At 41.9% G+C, this 26808-nt stretch overlaps 1 protein-coding gene across 1 annotated transcript; it reads right to left on the minus strand.

The window, feature by feature from the left end:
- Nucleotides 1-4541: 4541 nt before the first annotated feature.
- TM4SF19 (transmembrane 4 L six family member 19) lies at nucleotides 4542-20295 on the minus strand. The gene is made up of 6 exons (XM_045851972.1): nucleotides 20168-20295; nucleotides 15397-15504; nucleotides 12348-12549; nucleotides 11868-11945; nucleotides 8263-8432; nucleotides 4542-4725 (listed from the first exon to the last, which is right to left on the minus strand). The coding sequence occupies exons 3-6, from the start codon at nucleotides 12528-12530 to the stop codon at nucleotides 4542-4544; spliced, it is 615 nt and encodes a 204-aa protein (XP_045707928.1). The 5' UTR covers nucleotides 12531-12549; nucleotides 15397-15504; nucleotides 20168-20295.
- Nucleotides 20296-26808: the final 6513 nt, after the last annotated feature.

Genomic DNA, 26808 nt, shown 5'->3' on the forward strand with positions numbered 1-26808 from the left:
CTCCCAGACTCCAATAAGCTCACTTCACCCTCACCTTCCCAGTCCACCTTTCACATTGCCCCCAGAATGGCTTTCCTTTGTCACTGGTCTGCCTGAAATCTTGTGATGGCTCCCTACGACTGTCCCACCCAAATTCACACTTTTTTGCTTGCAGATAAGACCCTTCGTGATCTGACTGGGTTGCTGAACCTTCCTCCTGGCACTGGCCAGCAGAGTGGAGTGGCAAGGGCCACAGGGCCAGGTGTGCACCTAGCACCAGCTCAGTGCTGCCTTAATCATGCCCTCTTTGCTGCCCCTTGGTTCAGCAGCACCAGCCCCAGCTCAGGCTGGGTCATCAATTTATAAACCAGCCTGGTCCCTACCTGGTACAGAAGTCCAATGTCTCCTAGGGGCAGATAGTGTGTTTTCACCTGGCTGTTTCACCAGCTTTAAGAAATCATACCCCTATGATGCAGACTTTCTCTCACCTTTAATGAGTTCTTCATCTATGTTTCTCTCGCCCTATCTACTACAGTTCAACTGAAAATGCAGAAGAACTGGTGCATAATTCAATTCAAGAAACATTTTATGTCATCTGTACTAGGCACTGGAGATACAAAAGTGAATAAAACCCAGGCTTTTCCCTAAAGAGTGAACAGATTTGGCTGGGAACAGTGGGCTAAACTAATTATTTTTAAATGGAGGGTCACTTGCTATAACAGAAAGCTGAAGGACAAGCCTATTCCAAAGATGTGCCTACTCTTCTCTGAGCAGGATTACAAACAAAGCAACGTTTTCTTCATTCCAGGATGATGTTTAAAAAGGCACTTACAAGGTAGGAAACAGACATCTCTTCTTCTTAATAAAATGTTTATTTAACACTGTCCTGATAAAGAGCAGCATCAGCCTCTCTGCCCAAAGCTTGGTTGGAAGTCAAGCCAAGAGCCAGATGTAGATTTCATTTGGGGAGAAAAAACCAAGGTGAAAACCCATTCTGAAAGTGAGATGGTCCTGGGATGTAGGTAGAAGGAAGGGGATGCAGATGCCTTCCAGAATCTCACAGAGGGCAGCCATGTGTAGAGGTCTATGGTAGACTGAGTACAGAACTCTCTCTCCTCTGCTGTCGTCTTCTTTCCCTATTGCCTCTCCAAGGTCCTTCTCCCTCCTCACCACAGCCCTGCCCAATCACAGTAAATTCAGTTGTGAAGAGAAAAGGTAAGTGAGCTGTTCTAGCTCATCTCTAGATTCAAGAACATTGGACCCCTGAGCTGGTGGGATTGGAGAAGGGGCTGTGGGATTTACTCCCAGACTTCTGTTTTTGACCTTGCGCACTTTGAGATCTATGAGTGTCAGCAGCCAACTGTAGGAAGATCTACCCTAAATATGCAGAATCTGAAGGAGAGAACAATTGGCCTATCTGAGGCAGAGGTTGCAGACATTGTCTTTGGAAGTCCCATTACAGTCTACAATAACATCAGTCTGAGGTTCCTGAAAGGATGGAAGAGGCTCAGGCAAGAGACAACTCTTCACTGTGAATTGTCTTAGTGCCAAAGACTGATGTTTCTACCTCAATGTTCTGCTGAGCCATCAGAGTAGAGCTGAGCCAGGATGGGAACTGTGGACCTGGCATGTGTGAGTGTGCATGAATATGTTTGTGTGCCTAACATGTCCCAACCTAGACATAAATTATCTTTAAATTCTCCATTAAGTAGGTGGTGGGCTCAGTACCTTTCCCCTACTGGAGAAGGTACTGAGGTGCGAATCAGGCACATTCTAACCATAACCCTGAAACTAAATCAACCAACAGGGAAATGTGAGACAGACGCAGGCAATTCTTCTTAGATACTGTAAGTGGATATATGATGGGGTGTCTGGACCTCAGGACACCCTGTCTACTCAATAGGCTGTTGAGAACCACCCTGCCTGGTTTCAGAAGCTATAACACCCCCCGCCCCATGGCTAAGGCTGAGTGAGAGACCTTGGGACTGTAAGCCACTAAGGAGACAAAGCTTATCTCCCTGGCAGGGGCATAGCCTCTGCTCCTTTTACTTCACCCTGCCTGACCCTGGGTAGATGACCAGTTAGCCAATGACGGGTAAGATTTCTTAAGGAAGGAATGACCTAAAACAGGCACAGTCACAAAGGGGCCCTCAGGGAAGGACTTGGGAGGCTATAGAAAAAGAGGGCGATGGACCCTCACTCCTCAGCTTTGACATAGCCTGAGTCCTCATTCTGTCTGTGAAAAGTCTCCTAATCTCTTGACTGCCTTACTTCCCCTGCCTGACTTAAGCCTGGAACAATACTGGAGGGGGGAGCAGACCTGGGCAGGAATGGGCGGTTCCCTGGGGTGATCAGGCCTAAGAAAGAATACATAAAATTCTGTGAAACCTGCTTTGATAAGAATACCCTCAATAAGGGTCCAAGCATGAAATGAGTTTGTTTCATTTCCCAAAGTTTTATAGGCCTTTAGCTAACTGACCCTGACTCAGAATAAGCCCTCAATAGTTCTTTGAATGTTATCTATTGTTTGATCATTACTGCCTGACAATGATTGACAAGCTTTACCTGTATCCCTATGCAAATTAAACCCAATAAAAGCCCATTGAGGAACAGGCTCCTGGTCCTTCTCCTTTGAGAGAACAGCCATCTTTCCTCCCCAGGCAGATCATGTCTTGGTAGACTTATTCTCATCTGTGATGAATGGGGTGAGGAGGGGCCTGTGAGCAGAGCCTCCCCACAATAGGCTATGCCTTTTTCTGTCCCTGATAGTTCTATGTGTCTACCTTCCCCACCCTGGGAAGGTCTATTGAGCTATCAGCTCCAGGTAGGAAAGGGTGAGATGGTGTTTAGAGTGATCTGACTTCTACAAGTTTTGCTAGCTTGGCTGTCTGAAGACAGCCATGCTCCTCAGTCCTGCTGAGTAGCCCTGAGAACAGAAGAATCGCTGTATTCTGGAAGCCTCTGGTGCTTAGCAGCTCCTCCCTGACCTGGGTTAGTGCTGGGATGGAGCTGGGGTCCAAGGGACTATGGAGTAGATATAGCAGCATCTGGGTCTCCACATTCCCTTCCAGGCTTAGTCTACTCTGTGGCCTCAGAGCCTGGGGTTCTCTGATTCATTTCTTGGACCTGCCTACTATCTCTTCTCTTGAGTGTACCCATCTTCCTGGGTCCTCCCAGGATACTTCTGCCTGCTTCATCATTTTCCCTGCCCATCAAACCTTCCCACCAGGATCTCCTTCATCCCACTCAACTCACCATCCAGCACCACCCCTGACCAAAGGTCCTAACATGGGAGAAATGGAGGTCCTCTGCTTTCCCTGTTCCACATTAGAAGCAGCTGTGACATCCTAGTCCTTCACATACCCCATTCCGTGTCTCTCCCCCAGCCCCCAGACTCTTGAATGTGCTGTTTCCTCTGCTGGGAAACCTTTCCTCCCTTTGTTTGAATCAGCTCAGAGACAGCTGAAGCCTTCCTTGATCTCTCACAGATCCCTTCCTCGGAGGTTCACTGTTCCTCTGAGCTCTCATTGTACCCTATGTTGACCTCTAACATGGCCCTTACCATATAACTTTAAATTATTGGTATGTGTTTGTTTCTCTACCCGGACCATGAGCTCTTCAAGGACAGGGAAAGATCCAAGGTCAAGGGCCATATCTTAATCATCTTTGGATCCTCAGCAAACAGAGCAATGAATACCAGGTACACAGTGGATACTCTGTGTATACCACTTAATGAACTGCACTGGACACTAATAAAAAGAACACTGGTGGATTAATCAGCTCAGGATGCTGTAACAAAATACCACAGGCTGGATGGCTTAAACAACAAAAATTTATTTTCTGAAGGCTGAGAGTTCAAGAGCTAGGTGCCAAAAAGGTTAGTGTCTACTGAGGCCTTTTTCCTTAGCTTACAGATGGCAACTGTCTGGCTATATCCTTATATGTCCTTTTCCTCTGTGCTTGTATAGAGAGATTTGGTATCAATTGCATCCTCTTCTTATACGAATGCCAGCCATACTGGATTAGGGTCCTTCCTTTATGACTTCGTTTAATCTTAAATAGCTCCTCACAGGGCTTTTCTCCAAATAAAATCACATTAGGGGTTAGGGCTTCAACCTGCAAATTTGGGGGGCACACAGTTTAGTTCATAACAACTGGTGAACTTGAATGTAGAAGATAGGGGCTCAGGTGCTGGCTTTACCTGAACCTAGTTGAGCTTTTGGGCAGCAAATCCACCATCCTCTAGGAGCTCTGACTTTGTTACGTGTGGCAAATTTTATGGGGTTCTTGAAAGGCTGAAGTGAGATCATAACTGGAGGACATTTTATGGACTGTGAGCTCTTACACAATAATAATGACAAGTATTCCTCCTACTAATATATCATCTTGCAGTTTACAATGTGATTTAAAATGCATTACAATATGCATACAAGGAATTATTATTATTACTACAGGAATAACTAAAAGGGAAGTTTGTTTATCATTCATACCCATAAATCCCAGTAGCAGAAAGGATTCAAGGCAGCTCCTGATGAAAACTCCCGTCCGTGAAAGAGCATCAGTTATGACTTCTCACAGAGGCTGCAGAAAATGTCCAGCAAAGTGTTGAAGAAATGAATGACCACCAGGAGAATCTGGAGGAGGCTGATGCACAAAAGGGCGGAGAAGAAGGACACGTGCCAGATGACAGCTTTAAAAGGCTCCAGGCAGACAGAATTCCAGAGTGAATAGTCATATAAATAATTCCTGTCCCAAAAATTAAAGAGACCATGGGTTGAGGAATAAGTAAGAAAAGCCAAATGAGTAATCTCAATAGACAGCTGGGGCCTCCACCACCCAAGTTAAAGTCACAGGCCTAGACTCTTAAGGGTGACTATTGTCGCATTTTTTAATTATATTTTATTGACTATCCTATTACAGTTGTCCCAGCTTTTCTCCCTTTGCCCTCAGGCAATCCCCACACCATTGTTCATGCCAATGGATCATGCTTATAAGTTATTTGGCTACTCCATTTCCTGTACTGTACTTTACATCCCCATGGCTATTCTGTAACTACCTATTTGTACTTCTTTATCCTCTCATGTCTTCACCCGATCCCTCACACCCCCCTCCCATCTGGCAGCCATCAAAATGCTCTCTGTATCCATGATTCTGTCTCTGTTCTTCTTGTTTATGTAGTTTGTCTTTTAGATTCAATTGTTGATAGATTTTTATTTTTTTGCCATTTTATTATTCATAGTTTTGATCTTCTTCTTTTTCATAAATAAGTCCCTTTAACATTTCATATACTAATGGTTTGGTGATGGTGAACTCCTTTCATTTTTTCTTGTCTGGGAAGCTCTTTATCCGCCCTTTGATTCTAAATGATAGTTTTGATGGGTAGAGCAACCTGGGCCGTAGGTCCCTGTATTTCATGACTTTGATTATTGCTTGTCAGTTCCTTCTACCTGACAAAGTTTCTTTTCAGAAATCAGCTGACAGTCTTACAGAAACTCCCCTGCTTTTCTCTTACAGCTTTTAACATTCCTCTTTGTCTTTAACCTTTGGCATTTTAATTGTGATTTGTCTTGGAGTGGGCCCCTTTGTATCCATCTGGTCTGGGACTCTCTATGCTTCCTGGGCTTGCATGTCTATTTCCTTTACAAAATTAGGGAAATTTTCTTTCATTTTTTTCAAATAGATTTCCAATTTCTTGCCCTTTGTGTTGCCCTTCTGCTCTGGCACCTCTTATGATGCAAATGTTGGAACACTTGAAGTTGTCCCAGAAACTGATTACACCATCCTTGGGGGATTTTTTGGATTCTTGTTCCTTCTTGTTGTTCTGATTGGTTGTTTTTTGGTTCCTTACATTCCAAATCACTGATTTGATACTTGGCTTCATCCACTCTACTGTTCTTTCCCTGTAAATTGTTCTTTATATCCTTCATTTCTGACTGGATCTTTTTATGCTGCTGGGGTCCTCACTAAGTTCCTTTAGCATTCTTATAACCAGTGTTTTGTACTCTGCATCTGGTAGATTGCTTATCTCCATTTTGTTTAGTTCTTTTTCTGGAGTTTTGGTCTGTTATTTCATTTGAGTCATGTTTCTTTGTCTCCTCATTTTGGCAGCCTCCCTGTGTTTGTTTCTATGTATTAGACAGAGCTGCTATGATCCCTGTCTTGGTAGCATGGCCTAATGTAGTAGGTGTGTCCTGTAGGGTCCAGTGGCACAGCCTCCCCGTGACCCAAGCTGGGTACTCAAAGTGTGCCCTCCATGTGAGCTGAGTATCCCCTTCTCTTGTACTTGATCCTTGGTTGCTGTTGGCAGGTTGATGGGAAGGATTTACTCAGGCCAGTCAGCTGCAAGGACTGGCCGTAACCACTGACCACCAACCTCTGCCCTCTGTGTAGGATTAGCTATGCAGAGGCACGAGGGTGGTGCTCTGACATGGTCTGTAGTTCTCCACTGGGTACCCAGGCTCTGGAGTTTCCTGGGTGGTGTAGGCCAAGGTCAACCCCAACCTGTGTTCTGCCAGGGGCCACCTGGTATGAATTATAAAGCAATCTGAAATGACTGCTACTTATGCTGAGTTTGTATATTCCCAGGCAAAGTCAAGCTGTGAATCTAAGGTGGCTGCTGGTAGTGCAAGCAAGGCCTGGAACCACTTAGCAACAGGTATTGAGGCTAGGAGCTCACTGGCTATTGTTTGTTTGATAGGATTTAGGAAGTTGCAAAGCATGAGCCAAGACCAGCCATTCATATGGAAAAGCCACTGTTAACAGCTTGGATGGGCTGGTAAATTGGGTGCAACAGGGCCTCAGGGGATATCTAGGGTGGGGTAAACAGTGTTAGCCAGGTTGATGGAGTCTCAGATATGGCTTCTACCTGATGATTTTGTGGCTCTATGGGGGAAGGGTTCAGAAAAGGAACAATGGCCTTTGTCTGCCTTTCTGACTGGGAGAAAGCTATACCCCCAGCTCCTGCCTTGATGCCAGACACTTCAGTTCCTCCCTATATGTCAATGGTGACTTTCATGCTGCTACCCCATTGCTGGAGCTAAGAGGAAGTGAGTCTGAGTAAGTCTCTGTGTGGGTTCTTTAAGGGGAACTGCTTGGGACTCCAGAAGTTTCTTCTACTGACTCAATCCCTCGAGTTTTTGCAGAGAGAAGTTATGGGGGCTTATCTTCTTGGCACTAGAACCCTGGACTGGGAGGTCTAGTGTGGGGCTAGGACTCCTCACTCCTGAGATATACCTCCAGAAATTTTATCCACCACACGTGGATGTGGGACCAGCCCAAGCCCATTCCATGTCTTTGCCCTACCTACCAGTCTGCTATATGTGGTTTCTTTAATTCCGTAGTTGTCAGACTTCCATTCAACTCAATTTCTGACAATTCTGAGTGATAGTTGTTCTATATTTTAGTTGTAATTTTGGCATGGTTGTCTGAGGAGGCAAGCTGTGTTTACCAGTGCTGCCATCTTGACCAGTAGTCTCCATATGATTCTATATCCCCTTTTATCAACTGCCATCTCAGATCTTCTGATTGAAGATGCCAAATGGAATGCCATTTCCATAGGCTGAAAGTCCCAGGATTGGCACGGAATACAAGAAGCAGGCATCAAGCCTCCCACGACCACCAGTGGCAAGCTCAGCATCTTCTTCCATTTCTTCTAACTCCTCTATATCCAATCCAAGCTGGTAAATGACCTCATCACAGGCATTTTGCAGGCCAAGGTTGATCACAGTGTTCTGTAATGTTTGTCATGTAAAATTCCAAAGAAGGGTAATAAACCCTCTTGGGGCACTTCTTCCAGTAGTACCGTTCCCTGTGGATCCAGCTCCCCACCAGGTGGTGCACACCGTGTGTGCCAGCATGAAAAAAGTAGTCGTGAATGGTAGCCCTGTTGCAGTCCTTGACCAGCATGAAGTGCAGGTGCTGGTTGAAACCCTTCTTCGGTTCCGCCACTTTTTCCATTTCCAGGATACCAGGGATACTGATCTGTCACCACTTCTCATGGTAAGTCAGGGGCTTGGCCATGGTTGATGTGGGAGGCAGGCAGAGCAGCTAGCAGGCCACGTGGCCAGAGGAGCCTGGTGGCAGAACATGGGTGGAGGAAGCTCTGTTGTTGCATTTTTGAGCATCAGAGGAGAGGGATGCTAGAATGCATCACCAAAAGGAGTTTGTATCCTGTCTGTCTGACTGTCTGTCCGTCTCTCTTTCCTCACTCCTTCCCTCCCTCTTTCTCTCCCTTCTCCCTGTCTTGAAAAGGCTGCAAATCCATTCAAGTCTCCACCCATTTACCTGTTATGTAAATCTTTGAATGGGTAACCATATTTCCAAGCTTGTGTCTGGTTGAAGGATGAGATATCAAACATGCAAAAAGGACCGTCTTTCAGGGCTACTCCAGAAGTGATAAAGCAAATCAAAGCTCCAAGCATAGCCAGGCCACTTGACAACAGAGCAGTGAGAATCTGCAAAGGAAGGGAAGAAACAGTAAGCCTGAGGTAGGGCCATGACTAGGTGACTTGTGGGACCACCTGGAAACCTCTCTGGTGCTCATGTTGTCTCCTGTAATATAAAATGGGACTACTCCTACCCATGGCATCTCCTTTAAAGCTTAACAAGTTAGGGTGGCTAATGAGGGGTCACTGGGTAGAGCTAGGAAAGGATGGAAGAGAAAGAACTGAAAAGGGGGGAACACTGGCACTTGAACCTGGATCTCCCTGACTCAGCAGGCTCTTCAGAGCTTCTTAACAGGTCGCCATCAAAAACTTTTAACTTCAGATTGCAGTCATTTAGCCTCTGAGTTAAAGGATCAGATTATCACATGCCCACTTCTGACTGTTTTAAGGGAAAGCTGTATTTTCAAAAGTTCCAAGCTTCTATCCCTGATTCCTGTCTTTTTCAACTCAAGCACTAAAGTAAGGAAAGGAGGGAGGTGGGAAGGAAGTTAGGAAAGAAAGGAAGGAATGAGACAGAGAAGAGAAACAGAGACAGAAAAATTAGTCAACTCTGAAATGACGCCAATTCTGTCCCTGTACTTTTCTAGACTGTGTGCCACTCTTCCCTCCCAAAAGATAAAAGTTTATTTTTCTTGGCAGGATTCTAACTTGCTTCCAAATTGGCCTCTTTCCCAGGATACTGGATTTTTTTTCTCCCTTCCAAAGAATACATATTTTTAACATTTAAATAAAACATATAAATAGTCTTTGTACAGAATTATAGTCATTTCCCCATGATGTCAAGCTAGTTTGGAGCTCAGGAGGGCCCAGAGAAAAGTATGTAGTACATTTTGACTCTAAGTTAAAAACAATTCATGATGACTTAGTCTGATGCAAGCCTAGGAGAGTATTTCTCAGAATGTGGTCCCTGTCCCTGCAGCGTCACATCACCTGGAAACCTATAAACAATACAGATTTTCCCACTCTATGCCAGACCTGCTGAATCAGAAACTCTGGGGGTGGAGCCCAGCCATCTGTGTTTTAACAAACCCTGCAGGGATTCTGATGTACACTCAAGTCTGAGAACCACCTGCCTAGGGGAAAACCAGATATGACTGAGAACAGATAGTAAATGAAATGTGAGGGTGTTTATATTTAATTCTTTAACATATAGTTCTGAATCAGTGGGGTTCCCAACATATGGGCTGCAGACATCAAAGCAGACTGTGGAGTTACTGTAAGAAGGCCACATATTCACAGGACTGAGACTGAATAAGCAATATAATGTATAAGAATACTGAAGAGTTTTCAAATAAATATAGATGATGCTGTAATTAATAAAGTGCAAATTTATTCTGGGCCTCAGTTCTATTATCTATAAAATAGAGAGGTTAGATTAGAATCCAGTCATTATAAAGGTGGAAGAAGCATAAAATGGAGCAAAAATAGCCTCTTCAACAAATGGTGTTGGGAGAGCTGCACAGCTACATGCAAAAAAATGAAACTGGATCACCAACTTACACCATACACAAAAATAAACTCAAGGTGGATAAAATACTTAAATATAAGTTGTAACACTATAAAAGTTCTAGAAAACATTGGCAAGAAAATCTCAGACATTCCACAGAACATCTTCACAGATATGTCCCCTAAAGCAAGGGACATAAAGGAAAGAATAAACAAATGGGACTGCATCAAATTAAAAAGCTTCTGCATGGCTAAAGAAAACAGCATTAAAATGAAAAGAGAGCCAAACTTATGGGAAAACATATTTGCCAATGACACCTCAGACAAGGGCTTGATCTCCAAAATATATAAAGAACTCACAGGACTCCACTCCAGGAAGACAAAAAACCCAATTGAAAAATGGGCAAAAACCCTGGCTAGTGTAGCTCAGTGGATTGAGTGTGGGCCTGTGAACCAAAGGGTCGCTGGTTCGATTTCCAGTCAGGGTACATGCCTGGGTTGCAGGTCAGGTCCCCACTATGGGGGGAGGGGGCGGTGCAAGAGGCAACCATACATTGATGTTTCTCTTCCTCTCTTTCTTCTTCCCTCCTCCTCTCTCTAAAAATAAATTTTTAAAATCTTAAAAAAAAAAAAGAAAAAGGAAAATGGGCAAAAGACTTGAACAGACATTTCTCCAAGGAGGACATACAGAGGGCCCAGAGACACATGAAAAGATGCTCAGCATCACTAGCCATCAGAGAGATGCAAATAAAACCACAATGAGATACCATCTCACACAGGTCAGAATGGCCATCATAAACAAATCAGCAAACAAGTGTTGGATAGGATGTGGAGAAAAGGGAACCCTAGTGCATTGTTATTAGGAATGCAGACTGGTGCAGCCACTGTGGAAAACCGTATGGAATTTCCTCAAAAAACTAAACATGGAACTACCTTTTGACCCAGCAATCCCACTGTTGGGATTATACCCTAAGAGCTCTGAAACACCAATCCAAAAGAATCTATGCACCCCAATGTTCGTAGCAGCCCAATTTACAATAGCCAAGTGCTGGAAACAACCTACGTGCCCATCAGGAAATGAATGGATCAAAAAATGATGGTACATTTACAGAATGGAATTCTACACAGCAGAGAGAAAGAAGGAGCTCCTACCCTTTGGGACAGCATGGATGGAACTGGAGAGCATTATGCTAAGTGAAATAAACCAGGTGGTGAGGGACAAATACCATATGATCTCACCTTTAACTGAAACATAATCAACAAAAGGAAAAACCAAACAAAATATAACCAGAGTCATTAAAATTAAGAATGATCTAACAATAGCTAGAGGGGAGGGGGGAGGGAACAGAGGGGAGAAGAGTTTTCAGGAACTACTATAAAGGACACATGGACAAAACCAAGAGGGAGGGTGGAAGCAAGGGAGGGAGGTGGATTTGGCTGGGGTTGGGGAGAAAATACAGATGACTGTAATTGAACAACAATGATGTTAATTTTAAAAAATAAATTAAAAGAATGGCTTCAGAAAAAAAGAATTTAAGAAGCCTCCAATTCTGCAACTGAATTCTGCTATTGTGACCTATGCAGTAGGCAAAAATCTGGGGGGGGGGGGGCGGGGGGGGGGAAGAATTCAGTCATTAGATGATCTTTGGAGAAACTTCCAGCTCACTAAAATTAAGCAAAATAGGACATTTTCTATCAAAAACACATGATTTACAATGTACTTAAATCATGCCCATATTGTTCAATAGGCTAACAAATAATAAAAACAGTTCTCACATTTGCACAGACATTTATGGCTCATTAAATAACAGGATCATTGAGTTGATCCTGTTAACTTCTATGTTACAGATGAGGACCTGAGGCTCATAAAAGTTAAGGGTAATGATCCCGACCTAACTTAAAACCCCAAGATCAAAATTGCCTTTTGATCACTCTGACTCTGAAGTAATAGAATGTGGGGGCATTCCAGGTATTAGAAGAGTGGAAACAGGTGCTTACACTTCGGCAGGGCCTGCTCTTGCTGAAGCAGCCACATCTCCAGCCCATCAAGGAGATGAGGGTAGCTGCAATGAGTACCTGGGAGAGGGGAGAAAGTTGTTATGAAGAGACTGGGTAATTTACATTTCTAGCTGCCACCTGTGGCTGTTGAACTAGAGTAGTTGGGCATCTCACATGGATTTGATTATCTTGTCTTTCCCAGAAGGGTTGGCTTTGAATGTCAGAACTCCGTTTTGGATGATTAGTTTGGTATAACTCTATTGATGGCAATGTTCACACTCAGTATGCCTAGTCCAAAATTCAGGCACCTTTGACAGGTTTTCCTAGAGTCTTCCATCCCTTGGAGTTGATGTAGACTCAAGACCAGTCTGTTAGATCAAACTTGCAAGGAATCAAAACACTCCTCCCCCATCACCTCCCTGCTCCACCCCTGGGGGGGGCACTTTGGGAGTTCACACAAAGGGAACCCAGGACACTTACCATGAAGCCTCCTCCCCAGAGCCCAGAGCCTAGCATGGCATGCTTGCCAATGAGGCCCCTCAACAGGTAGGTCACATCCCAGTTAGGAAAGAGGAGCACCACGTTGGCCCCAGCAGCAAACAGGGCTGTAGTCCCAAGACTCAGCCCCAGGATGCGGGAGCAGGTCCTTGAGCATGCCATCATGAAGGGAAGGGACAGTGTCCTGAAACAATGGAAGGAAGATCATGGTAGCTCTGCTACTGGGAGCATGGGCCGGGGGAAACAGACTACAAATATTGTCACCTCCCAGGGTCAGATCAAGAAGAGCCAAAGAATTTGCTTAAAAACTCTGCCTCTTATAAATATTCCCCAATGGATAGAATTTAATTGCTCCATTTTCTGCCAACTTCTCATATTTTGCTTGTGCCTCTATTATAGCCAATGATTATTTCTACTTGGTACAGAAAAACAAATTTTTAAGGGTGTCATCCTTTCTTTAAAAGATGTCATTTTAAAGATGCCATTGTCACCACTTTCATTCAACATTGTACAGGAAGTCCTTTCCATTGTAATAAGAAAGTGAAAAGAATAAAAACTACACAGATAAGAAAGGAAGAAGAACTGTCAGTATTCACAGGTACCATGATTATATTAGTAGAAAATTCTTGCCCTGGCTGGCGTGGCTCAGTGGATTGAACACAAGCCTGCAAACCAATGGGTCGATGATTTGATTACCAGTTAGGGCACGTGCCTGGGTTGTGGGCCAGGTTCCCGAATGGGGCATTTGAGAGGCAACCACGCATTGATGTTTCTCTTCTTCTCTCTCTCCCTTCCTTCCCTTCTCAATCAATCAATCAATCAATCAATCAATCAATAGCTCTGGCTGCTGTGGCTCAGTGGATTGAGCACCGGCCTGCGAATCCAGGGGTTGCTGGTTCGATTCCGTCAGGGTTCATGCCTTGGTTGCAGACCAGGTCTCCACTAGGGGGCGCAAGAGGCAATCACACATTGATGTTTCTCTCCCTCTCTTTCTCCCTCCCTTCCCCTCTGTCAAAAAATAAAATAAATAAAGTCTAAAAAAAAAAAGAAAGACTAAGGAATCTATCAAAAGTTACCAGCACTGATAGATGAGTTTAGCAAGGTCACAGAATAAAACATTAACATACAAAAATGTTATTGTATTTCTATATATAAGCAACAATAAATTGTGAAAATATAAAAAAATACCATTTACAATAGCATAAAATTAGAAAATATTTATGGATAAATTTAACAAAATATGTGCAAGACCTGTACACTAAAAATTACAAAACATTGCTAAGAAAAATTAAAGGAGACATAAATAAATAGATACATAAATAGATACATACCATGTTCATGGGTCAAAAGACTAATTATCATTAGCATGTCAATTCTTTCTAAACTGATACATAAATTCAGTGTACTCTCAGTCAAAATCTTAGCAGGTTTTCTTTTTATTTTAAAGTTGACAAGCTGAATCTAAATTTATATAAAAGTCCAAAGAACCTAGCTTAGCCAAAACAATTTCTAAAAAGAGAAACAAAGTTGAAGGACGTACACTATGTAATTTTAAGACATTACAAAGCTACAGTAATCATGACAGTGAAGTAATGTATATAAAGATATAAGACCAGTGGAACAGACTAGAGAGTTCAGAAATATATCTACACACATATGATCAAATTTTTATTATTTTAAAAAAGATTTTGGCCCTGGCTGGCGTAGCTCAGTGGATTGAGCGCGGGCTGCGAACCAAAGTGTCGCAGGTTCGATTCCCAGCCAGGGTACATGCCTGGGTTGCAGGCCATAACCCCCAGCAACTGCACATTGATGTTTCTCCCTCTCTCTCTTTCTTCCTCCCTTCCCTCTCTAAAAATAAATAAAATAAAATCTTAAAGAAAAAGAACTTAAAAAAAGATTTTATTTATTTATTTTTAGACAGAGGGGAATGGCGGGAGAAAGAGAGGGAGGAAAACATCAATGTGTGGTTGTCTATTTTATGCATCCTACCAGGGATCTGGCCCACAACCCAGGCATGTGCCCTGAATGGGAATCAAACCAGCAACCCTTTGGTTTGCAGGCCAGCACTCAATCCACTGAGCCACACCAGTCAGGGCTGATTAACTTATTTTTTAAAAGATGGTGTTTCAGTGGGAAAAGTATAGTCTCTTCAACAAATGGTGCTGAAACAATGCCTATGCTTGACTATTACTGCCAACCATATTCAATAATTAAATTGAATTGAACCATAGATCTACACTTAATAAAAATTTCTAGAAGAAAACAAAAGAGCCCCAGGTGGTGTGGCTCAGTGGATTGAGTGCCAGCTGGCCTGCGAACCAAGGGGTCGCCAGTTCGGTTCCCAGTTGTGGCATATGCCTGGGTTGCAGACCAGGCTGCCCAGTGTGGAGCATGCAAGAGGCAACCAAACATTGATGTTTCTCTCCCTTTCTTTAAAGAAAAAAGAGAAAAGAAAAAAAGAGAAAAGTTTGGTGTTTTCAGTTTAGATAAATATTTATTAGATGAAACACAAAAAGTACAACCCCTAAAAATGACAAATTCAACTCTTGAAAAAAATGTTTATCTTCAAAAGATATAATAAAGGAAATGAAGAAGTAAATCACACTCTGGGAGAAAATATTCACAATGTATATTTTGTGAATATGAATACATACAAATCTGATAAAGGTTGTATATCTAGAATACATAATTAACTCTTAAACTATAATAAGAAAAGCAGTGATTTAAAAATGGAGAAAAGATTTGAACAGATATTTTACTTCATCTCACAAAAATATACATATGAATGACAACTAAAAACATGAAAAGACACCAAACATCATTAACATAGGGAAATACAAACTAAAACTAAAATAAGACCCTACTATATACCCACTAGAATTGTTATAGGTAAAAAGTTGAATTATACGAAGTGACGGTAAGGGTGTAGAGCAAGTGGAACTTTCGGAGACTTCTGGTGAGATGCAAATGGTCCAACCACTTGGAAAATGAACTTGACAGTTTCTCATAAAGTTAAACATTCACTTACCAAACAATCAAGTAATTCCACTTCTACATATTTATCCAAGAGAAATGAGAACACCTGTCCATGGAGAGACTGGTACATGAATGTCCATAGCAGATTTATTCATAATAACTAAAAATTAGAAATAGGAAAACATCTTAAGTGCCCACCAACAGATGAATGGATAAACAAATGTTTTACATATGTATAATCTCACATATATATTATTCCGCCATAAAAAGGAATGAGGTTTTGTTATGTGCTACAACATGGATGAAACTTGAAAAAACTATACTAAATGAAACAAGCCAGTCACTAAAGGACAAATATTTATGATTCTACATATGTATATAAAATATCCAGTACAGACAAACCCATAGAAATAGAAAGTAGATTAGAGATTATTAGGGAATGTGGGGAGGGGCAAATGATTACAGAGTTTCTGTTTAGGGTTATAAAAAACATTTTGGAAATAGATAGTGGTGATGGTTACAAAGCATTGTGAATGTAATAATGCCACTGAATTGTATACTTTAAAATGGTTAAGATAACAAATTTTGTTACATATATTTTACCAGAATTTAAAAAAAATCAATTAAAATGAGAAATACGAGAGAGAGAGAGAGAGAGAAATAACTCATATGTTCATTAATGTGAATGAATAAATAAATTGTGGTATGTTCATGCAATTACTACTACAAGGACATAAAGAACAAAAAAATTGATACATGCAACAACATGAATAAATCTCCAGAGTATTATGCTAAGTGAAAGAAGCCAGGAACAGACTATTTACTGCATGGTTTTGCTCATGTGAAATTCTAGAAAAAGTAAAACTAGTGACAGAAAGCAGATCCATGGTTGCCAGGGGTAGGAGATGGAAGAGGGGATTAATATCGGGGACATAAGGAAAATTTTTGAGGTGATTGTAATGTTTTAAATCTACATATACAAATATATGTATTGGCAAAACTCATCAAACAACTCTGAAAATTGGTGAACTTTAGTATACTTTAACTATATATCAATGAAATTGATTAAAAATTAAAATGTCATGTCTATACACATTTACTTATAGCCATTATAATCTTTTATATTTTCACTGGTATGTGAACTTCTTGGTTTTTAAAAAAATATGAAATAGCATAGCACTAGTAATAATAGTAGGGTACACTCACATCAGTGTGAGTCTGAGGAAAGTCAGTACCATGACATCCTGCTGCCATGACATCCAGTTCAGTTACATGTCTGTCTGTTTCACCTGAAGGCTCTTGACACTCCCCTCTAACACATGGCTTTGGACGTAATTTTTTTTTTTAAAATGTATGGATCAGTTTCTATTTCTCTTACACATATACTTACATCAGTAATGAATATTTCAGTGTTTAAAGAATTAAACATAATGTGTATAATATATTTGTACTTGTAAATTGTATGGGATAATTAAACAACATCCATGTAAGTACAACCAGTTTACAAGTAGGCCATTACCACTAATATGAAGCCTCAAGTGTGCCCTACCATCTTCCTGGATTCCTTCCTAGAAATGACTATCCTAAATTTGTATTTTATCATACCTTTTTAAAAAAGTTTTACAACTTATGAACTCTTTTTTTTAAAGATAGCCTAGAATTTGCTATTTTTAAAAAATCAGCACGGGGTGTTTTACCTTTTTCACACTTCTCATGCTGTGAGCTCACTGGCTGGGGCTCCAGCAGCGCAGGCACCTTTCCACTGGTTCTCGTACCGCGTGCATCTCTGCGGGGAGCCGGCTGGTGCTTCCACAGGACCCAGGCAACTTTCTCTTTGGCTTTTTTCTTTTTCTTAACTTTTTTCCTTCACACATTTTAGGAAGCTACCTCGGTTCTGAGAGTGCCCAGTATGCTCAATACGTACATTAATTCTCTTGGCAAGAATCTTGCCCTTAACTTGTTTGTTCACAACAGTGCCCACCGCGTGCTGGGCGACACTGCAGACCCTTCCTGCTTTGCCCTGGTGACATCTGTGGGGCATTGCTTCTCGAACAGTGCCTATTGCCTTGATGTCTACAACATCACCTTTCTTGTGGATCCGCATGTATGTGGCCAAAGGAGCAACTGCTGGTTTTTTAAAAGGCCAAGAGAACATATGAGGTCTTCCCAGAAGGTACCCAGCCACATACTATGAAAAATATAGACACTTATTGAAGAGGATACAAGAAACATTGTACACAGGACAATGATGCCCCAGTTACCTTCAAAGTGGGCACCTTGGAACCTCACACAGTTCTCCCAATTGCCATCAGCTGCCCTGTCGTATTTTCCTGAATCTCATTAATGGTCTGAAATCTCTTCCCTTTCAAAAGTGATTTTTAGTTTTGGGAAAAGCCAGAAAGTTGCAGTGTGCCAGATGTGGGCTGTAGAGGGGGTGAGTCATCTGGGTGATTTGATGTGTTGCCAAAAAACTCTGCACGAGATGTGATGCATGAGCAGATGCATTATCATCGTGAAGCTGCTAAGCACTAGTTGCCCATAGCTGCAGCCTTCTGAATCATCCAAATAGTTTCCGTAGAGGAATGTTCAAGCTTAATGCAAAATTGGATGCAGATTTGTTGCTCTACTTGCTCAGTCATTGTGAATGCAACAGCCACACAGCACACATGCTCTCAATGGCGTCTACTGCCCCCACTGACTAGTACAATGAAGTTGTCATTGCTCATGCACACGTATTCCAGTCCACTCTCCTTGGCTGTCAGGTCACATCAGTGTCATGCAAACTGTTCTCATTATATTAACAATGGCTGGACTCCCCCCCCCCAAACAGACCTCATATAGCAGGTGCCTCTTCTCTTTTCCTTTATATTAGTGATTTTGGTGAATTACTGAAAGTTGGTTCTGGCTGGAAAACAGCCTAGCATTTCTATTTGTCTAGACTGATGTTTATGGTAGAGAGGCTGATGTCACACATAGCACTGAGTAGGGGAGCTCCTACTCTTCTCCCCCATTCCCCAGCATCCCCCACCTCCCAGTCCTATGTGACTTTTGCTTCCTCTAATCTCCAGAGCCCGGACCCACCTCCTGAGCTTCTCCCAACAGGGGACTTCCTGCCTCAATGGTATTTGCACTTTAGTGTGATGAGTTGCCTTCACCATGTGTCCTCTCCACAGGGTATTCACTCTCTATGCCTTGTTTCTTACAGTGAATTAAATAATTTGCCCCTGATGAAAGAAAGTTCAGATTTCAGGGGAGAGGGACACATGCTGAGGCTGTTCAGGGTAAGATAGGAAGGAACAGTGGCCCTTATCCCGGGGATACAAGGGGCCTGAGGGAAGGGTGAAAATCAGCAATTGGGAGGGAGACTGTGTCCTGTCTCCTGCCCTCTCCCCCAGCTGTCCAACACAGGAGGCCTCTTTTTCTGACTTCAGCCCCCTAGTACCAGCTGCTTCCTCCTCAGGTCTCCAGCGGGAGGGGCCTGCCTTGCTGTCAGGAAGCAGGGCACCTGCAGGAAAATAGTCCTCCCACAGTTGGGGATGCCAGTGTGCCTCGGGACAGCCTCCCTCTCCAGACTGTCTAGTGACTGAGTGCAGGGCTCTCAGTGTGTCTCTGTGTTGGAGTAAATTAACCAATTGGTAGGTGTTAACAAGCAATGACTTGAACTCACACCCCATTCAGATGACTGACGTTTCATCAGGGATCCAAGTGGGGATTGGTGCGTGGCTGGACTTTCAAGAACACTCCCTAGACCACAGGCTAGGAGAAGATTTTGTTCAATAATGCCTCCAGCCGCCTTCAAATCATTCCACCTTTGAGGCCCGTCTAGACACAGATCACCCAAATAACCACCCCCTGACAATCTCTTCTATGGAAAAGTTTCGTATCAGGAATGTTTTGGAAGGGAAACTAAAAACTATGGATGTGCAGAGGGAAAATTAAGAAGCCGAGGCTGGCCTTTGGATGAGAGGAATTCAGAGACTCCCGGCTGATCTAACACCGAAAGCACTTGCTGTGCCACTCCATCTGGGAAGACTGGGGCTTAGTTTGAATTTTACTTCCTCTCCTTGACTTTGTTTCCCTAGAAATCACAATAGTCTGAGAAATGCTTCCAAAAATGTGAGCCAGGAAATCAGCAGAGATCAGCTAATTTGCTGTCTGAGAAGACATGCAGGACCATGAGGTAAAACCTTAAAACCAGGCTTTAGTAGAGGCTGTGTTCCAACCTTAGACCCTGGCTGGGTGAACAAATCATCGGCTAGCAGTCTGGGCAACGGTGTAAGTGATTAACCTGGTCATGTGAAGGAAGGGGCTGAAAATTCTCTGTGTGTCTCTCTATCTCCTTCATCATCTAACCAGGCTTCTCTTTCACGTCTTCATGAACAGTCAAATGTTTAAGTGACCACTTTCTGCCAGACACTTCTCTTGAGGAACATAAAGCCTGGCAAGGACACTGACAAGACAATAGGCAAGTGCCATGCAGAGGTGTCCAACATACGGTGTAGTGGAGACACAGAGAGGAACAAGTCCTGTGCTGGGGATGTGGGGTAGAACCTCCTGGAGGAAGTGCAGTCCAAGCTACTGCTTGACTGACAACGAGGTATTAGACAGGCAAAGTGGGGAAGGGAAAAGTACTGGAGGTATGTGTAAAGGACTGAGGTTGACAGAGAGACCGCGGCAAAGAGAAGTTAAATAAATTGCCTGAAGTCACACAACTGCTCAGTGGCACAGCCTGGGCTCATCTGAGTGGCAGACTGAGCTTTGAGTTGCTGGGCCATACTGTTCCCTGGCCATTTACCTTCCTGAGCCCTCTCATCTCTGCTTACCTGCATCCAGTGGCAAGAATCAGGATGGAAGAGAAAGAAGCTGGAGAAGGGCTCCGTCTTCAGAGTGGGCCTGCACTCCTGCAAGCTCCCCCTGGGACTCCTGCAGGACCTGACCCAGAGGGTCCTCCTCATTTAGGACGCTTGAGGAGAGCCAGCGAGCCTCTCTATATATGTAGAGGTTACCCAGGCGTGTGTGGGTGTGAGTGTGGGTATGTGTGTGCCCCACACTGATCCCCACAGGCTGCCGCTGAAGGATCTTTCCTCTTCCTGGAGATCTGTCTTGATGACCCACCCTTGGCTCATTTTCATGTGACCCTAAGAAAGGAACCAGGAGGCATGGCCTCGTGAGCTAAAATGTCTTAATGAGTCAGAGGATGCACCCGTGAGAAGTACCTTATCCTCCCTTCTTTCCCAAGCAGCAACACTGTTTCACACATCAGCTGCCCATATCTGTTTCATTTATTGCCCAACTTAGGCTCTTTGGAAGAACAGCCATGAGCAGAACTGCCACCATTTTTTCCCTTATCACCCTCCTTGCTTTGCTCCTAGCTAACTGGATGTTTGCATGATTCCTTTACATTTATGTGGGGCCTTCTAACATTTTCTAACATTTTCGTTCAAGCCCCAGACCACCACCATTTGTAGCAGTCACACCAGACTGATGAGCATTTTGTGGTGCTCTCTGCATGGGAGATCTGTGACCCTCCCTGCTCTTTTAGCATTTAAAAAATAACTTCATTATGAAGGTAACCTTTAAGAAATAAGAAAACCTTCACCATAACATTTTTATACAACTATTTTCACATTTGCATGTTTCTTTTTAGACTTTGTTCATATGCATAATCTATTTTACATAATTATAATCATAATATATATCAGTTTTTTCACTAATTTTGAAATCATAAACTTTCCTGATTCTACAGCTTTTGTAGTAATCCTTGTAATGTCTATATAATATTACTCAGGCAAATAATTTATCTTTTCTTTTATTTTTATTTTTTTCTTTTAAAGAGAGAGAAACATCAATGTGTGGTTGCCCCTCACATGCCCCCATCTGGGGACCTGGCCTGCAACCCAGGCATGTGCCCTGCCTGGGAACTGAACAAGCAACCCTTTGGTTCACAGGCCTGTGCTCAATCCACTGAGCTACACCAGCCAGGGCTATTTGTCTTTTTAAAAAATCCTCACCTGAGGATATGTTTATTGATTTTAGAGCGAGAGGAAGGGAGAGATATCACGTGAGAGAGAAATCAATCAGTTGCCTCCCGTACATGACCCAACTCCCCGGACCAGGGATTGAACCTGAAACCTAGGTATGTGCCCTGACCAGGAATCAAACCTGCAACCTTTTGGTGTATGGGATGACACTCTAACCAGCTGAGCCATCCAATCAGGCCTATTTATCCTTTTTATTAGACATTGAGATTGCTGCTGGGTTTTGTTTTTCTTCTACATTAGAGGCAATGCATATAGCTTTTATCCTATGTTTATTTCTCTAGGACAAATTCCCAAGAATGGGATTATAGATCAAGGGATAGTCATTTTTATGATTCTCTTTTTAAAGTATATAATACAGTGATTAGGCATTTATGTAATTTATGATGTAATTCCCCTGAAAAGTCTAGTATCCACCATACATAGTTATTACAGTAGTATTAACTATATTCCCTATGCTGTAGTTTACATTCTTATGACTATTTTGTAACTGCCAATTTGTACTTAATCCCTTCACCTTTCTCACCCAGTCTCCCAACCCCTCTTCCAAAACAGTCTGTTTCTGTTTTGTTTGTTTGGTTAGATTCCACATGTGAGTAAAATCATGTGGTATTTGTCTTTCTCTGATTTGCAAACCCACTTCAACCTGTTCCTGTTCAAGGTCCAGTTCAAGCATCCCAGAGAAACCTTCCCTGATTTCTTCACTCAGCGCCGGGCACTCCTTTCTCTGTGCTCCCATCGCACTTTTTTAAAAAATTCAGGGATTACATGCATACGTACAGTAAAATGAACAAATCTTAATTATAAAACTTGATATTTTTACATGTGCACCCAGGGCAACCACCATACAAATCAAGATATAAGACAACCCCCAAATCCCCAGAAGGTTCTATCATGTTCGTCTCTCAGCATTATCTCCATCCCCAGTGTTGACTTTCATTTGGCTTTTAACATCAATTAGCATTTGGCTGTTCTTGATTTTCATATAAATATAATCACATAGTGGGTACTTTTTTTGTGTCTGGCTTTCTTCACTCAATATCATATCTGAGAGATTCATTCATCACATAATTCATTCTTTTTTATTGCTGATATTGCCTATTGTATGGCTATAGTACAATTTATTTTACTGTTGATGGACATTTTAGGCTACTTTCAATTTTTGCCTATTATAAATAATGCTGCTATGAATATTCTTATACATGTCTTTTTGGAGACGTGTATTTTATACATGTCCTCTTTTGGAGGACCCATCTATGCACTAATTTTTCTAGGGAATATATCCAGGCGTGGAATTGCCGAGTCACTGGGTAGGTGAATATATTTAATTTTGACAAATGATATTGCCAAACATTTACCCAAAGTAGTCCTACTCATTTACATTCCCACCAGCAGTGTATGAGAGTTCCAGTTGCTTCACATTCTCACCAACATTTTTTATTGTAGGCATTCCAGTGGATGTTTAGTAGTATTTCATTGTGGTTTTAATTTGTATTTTCAAGATGAGTAAGCACCTCTTTATACACTTATCAGTCATTTGGAGATTCTTTCTTGAGAATTGCTTGATCATGTTATTTGCCTAGTTTTTATTGGTTGTCTTTTTCTTTCTGGTTTATAGGAGTTTTTTAGAATTCCAAATATGAGAACTTTGTTAGATATATGTGTTATGAATATTTTCTCCTATCTGTGGTTTGCCTTTTCGCTCTTAATGTCTTTTGATGAAAGGAAGTTCTTGATTTTAAGTTCCAGTTATCTATCTTTTCCCTTATAGTCAATGCTTTCTGTGACCTGTTTAAAAAATCTTTGCCCACTTCCCACTGCATTTTGATTTACCTGTGCTATTTATGTGCTTCTTCCCTACACATGTGAGATCCTGAGGGCAGAGACTATATCTTATTCTGCTCTGTGTACTCAGAATCTAGCATGGAGCTTAGAATATGGTAGCAGTTCAGGAATCACTTGATTAATAAATTAATTCATGCACTACATTAAGTAACACATAGTCTCTGTACACAGAGATTTTACTTCTAATAATGAAAATAAATGATACTGAGAAAATCCTTGATGATGCATATATATGTGTATATATAGGAAGGAATAACTATAACTATTACATTCTTTGAAACTGCATATGAGCTGCTCTCCATGTGAAATTTTTATGTATGCAGATGTATGCTTGTCTGAAGCAAAAGCTGATAAACAACCATTGTAATTTCATTAAATAGGATCCAGTGTTCATTTTCACTGTAAAAGGGAATCATTTAGAGCTTAAATGAATTCTTGTTTCTTCCCAGAGAATTTAATTTAGATAGAAGATACTAGGCTGAGCACTTTACAAAGCTTTAGGATATGAAGAAACACTTATACACCATATAAAATGCATTTACAAGCTATTTCATTAGATCCTTACAACCAACCTAAAGCAAGTAAAATAAATGTTAGGCTGGCTTCATTATGCCCATAAAGAGATTATAGCCCAGAGGAATTTGACTTGCTCTCAGTGAGTGTTGGAGAGATGACCCTGTCGTGTGACTCTACACAGTCCTGCATGTTCATGGTTGAGATATTTTTTCCCTGACCCTCATTCTAACTATCTTAAGGTGTTTCTTCTTGGAGGCCATACTGTGGTGATTTGGCACCTGAGTCCTGGATCTCAATTCCTGCTGCGAACACCTATTAGCTTTGTGAACTTGGGTAGTTCATTGAACGTTAGTAATACTCTGAGCCTCATTTTCTCATTTATAAAATGATGCCTACCTCACAGATTTATTTTGAGAGTTAAATAAGGTACAAGATGTCTAGAGTGGGGTAGTCCTCTCCTTCTGTTCTTGAATCTCAGATTAGCAATGAAGGATTTTTTTATGCAGTGTCCTCTATAGCATCTTGTTGTTAGGTAATTAGAATGATCTGATGGTTGTTGACTGCCAGATATCATTCAGATTTTTAGAAGGTATCTCTGTTCATAATCCAGTGGCTTATCTAACAGCAGACACTTTTGAATGGATATTAAAATGGTGTTTGTGGAGCAAAGTGTTGGAATTTGGCTTTAATCCCTTGAAGTGCCAAACTTGGGCTGGTGATGACAGCTGTAGGTCTTTGTTCCTTATGGTAAATTTGCGACAATTAATTCAATGATTAAACTCCTGAATAAGACACTTCTTTTAGAAACTATATAATTGCAATAAGTGTTTTTTGTTTTTTTTTTAAGTAAGGCCAACTCAAGGTTCAGTTCTTCACTTCTCTCTAGTAGGCCCAGAATGGTAAAAGAGGCCTGGTATCCACCATGAAAGAATTAAAGCATTACCTTTTCACAGATGTGTTAGTAATCTTACAATTTGGCTCCACTGTAGACACAGCTACTAGTTATCATTTTGTTGGTGACATTTCTAGGGAGAAGCTAGTGGGAGTCTAAGGCACAAATTAAGAAATGGGTCTGTGTGGGAAAATAATTTGCCTAATGCTGTAAAAGCCTTCCCAAAGCTGAAAGGGTTGGGAGAACAGGACAAATAGATGTTCCATTCTGGGGGATACTGTGAGGTCTGGATGTGGGATTTGAGCAAGGAATAGAGGAAGTTGAGAAAATGGACTTCACTGGCAGGAGGAAAAGGGAAAAGATGATGACAATCAGGCCAATCTTCCCCAAATAGGAGTGACGAACTAATCAGCTTCCCTGTGGGTGGGATCTGACCTCAACTGACACAGCTGACTAAACAAGAAAGCACATCCCCTTAACTGGAGAAGAAAAAAAGGAAGATAGGAGATGTTGAAAGATCTGCCATTTATACCAGTTCATTAAAGAGGAAGTTTTTTTCCCTTTTCATTAGTATAAAAATATTACAAACTTCAACCCACTCAAATTAGGCTTCTGTCTCCAACACCACTCTGAAAATGTTCTTGGTCTCCAGTGGTTTCTTGTATCTCAGGGAGACTGTACTGTCCATTTCACTTGACTCCCAGGCAGTAGACATAATTGGCTGCTAGATCCTTTTTTTTTTTTAACTTACTGATTTTTGAGAGAAGGGAAAGCGAAACATGGATTTGTTGTCCCATTTACTTACGTTATTCATTGGCTGATTTTTTTTTTCTTGGTTCTGATTTTTAAAAAAGACTATTTTTGGAGAGGGGAAGGGAGAGAGGGAGAGAAATATCAATGTGAAAGAGAAACATCAGTTAGTTGCCTAAGTGCCCTGTCAGGGACTGAACCTGAAACCCAGGCATGTGCCCTGACCCAGGATCAAAACCTGCAACCTTTCATTTTGTGGGATGACACAAAGTGCAGTCACCCCAGTCAGGGCTCACGGGTTGACTCTTGTGTGTGCCTTGACCAGGGATCTAATCCCACAACCTTGGTGTGTGGGGAAGATGTTCTAACCAACTTAACTACCCAGCCAGGGCCTAGATCCTTTTTAAACATTCTGGCTCTTGGCTGTTTTTGACACCTGACTATAGTTTCTCTTACCTCACTGGTTGCACCTCCTTGACTGGGCCTCTTTATGTTAGTAATCTCCAGGCCTAGTTCCAGGCCCTTTTTTTTTTTTTGTCTTAATTTATTGATTTTAGAGAGAGAAAAGGCAGGGGAGAGAGATTAGAGAAAAACATTGATTTGTTGTTCCATTCATTCATGCATTCATTGGTTGCTTCTTACCTGTGCTCTGACTGGGGATTAAACCTGCAACCTCAGCACATCAGATCAATGCTCTCACCAACTGTGCTACCTAGCCAAGACCTGGGCCTTCTTCCTTTTCTCCCTAGGTGACCTTATTCTTTCTAATGGTACTAAAATGCATCTATAACACTGACAATTTGTCAAATTGCTAATTCCAATCTACTTCTCCTTTAGATTCACATACCCAATTTCCCATACTATACCTGAACTTGGAAGTATAACACAGCCAGAACGCTTTCTACCCACCAACCCTGCTTGATCTACCAGTCTTCCTGCCTCAGTAATGATACCACTACCTATTCACTTGCTGGAAAACTTGTCGTTCTTGGTGTCTCCTTCCTTCCTTCCCTGACATGTAATCCAACAAGTCTTTTAATTCTACCTTCAAAATGCATCTCTAATTTATATACTACTTCCCAGTTCCATTGCCACTGGTCAGGGCAAGTTGTTTTGTACCTTGATCACTGCAATAGAATCCTGCTCCCTTCCAATCTACTATCCGTATAGTGGCTTCTCATTGCACTTGACACCAAGCGCCTTACCAGGGCCTAAAAGGGCCTTCTATAATCTGGCTTTTATTCATTTTATGCCATTCCCTTAGCTCACTACATGTGACAGACATCATACTGGCCTTCTCTAAACACCTCAAAAACGTTCCTGCTCCAACAGCCTTAGCATTTGTTTAGAAGTTATCCTACTCTTAACCATGGCCTTCTTTTCATCTTTCAAGCTTCCACCTAAATATCATTCCCTAACATCT

The sequence above is a fragment of the Phyllostomus hastatus genome, unplaced genomic scaffold (assembly GCF_019186645.2).
Source record: "Phyllostomus hastatus isolate PE091 unplaced genomic scaffold, TTU_PhHast_1.1 phas_contig_86, whole genome shotgun sequence".
In the NCBI taxonomy this organism is placed as follows: domain Eukaryota; kingdom Metazoa; phylum Chordata; class Mammalia; order Chiroptera; family Phyllostomidae; genus Phyllostomus; species Phyllostomus hastatus.

Coding starts and splice junctions, on each gene's coding strand:
- TM4SF19 (XM_045851972.1), bottom strand. CDS start 12,530: ATGATGGCATGCTCAAGGACCTGCTCCCGCATCCTGGGGCTGAGTCTT. Junction 11,946..12,347: donor TCTGGGGAGGAGGCTTCATG/GTAAGTGTCCTG, acceptor CCCCTCTCCCAG/GTACTCATTGCAGCTACCCT. Junction 4,726..8,262: donor TTCAAAGATTTACATAACAG/GTAAATGGGTGG, acceptor TTTTTGGGACAG/GAATTATTTATATGACTATT.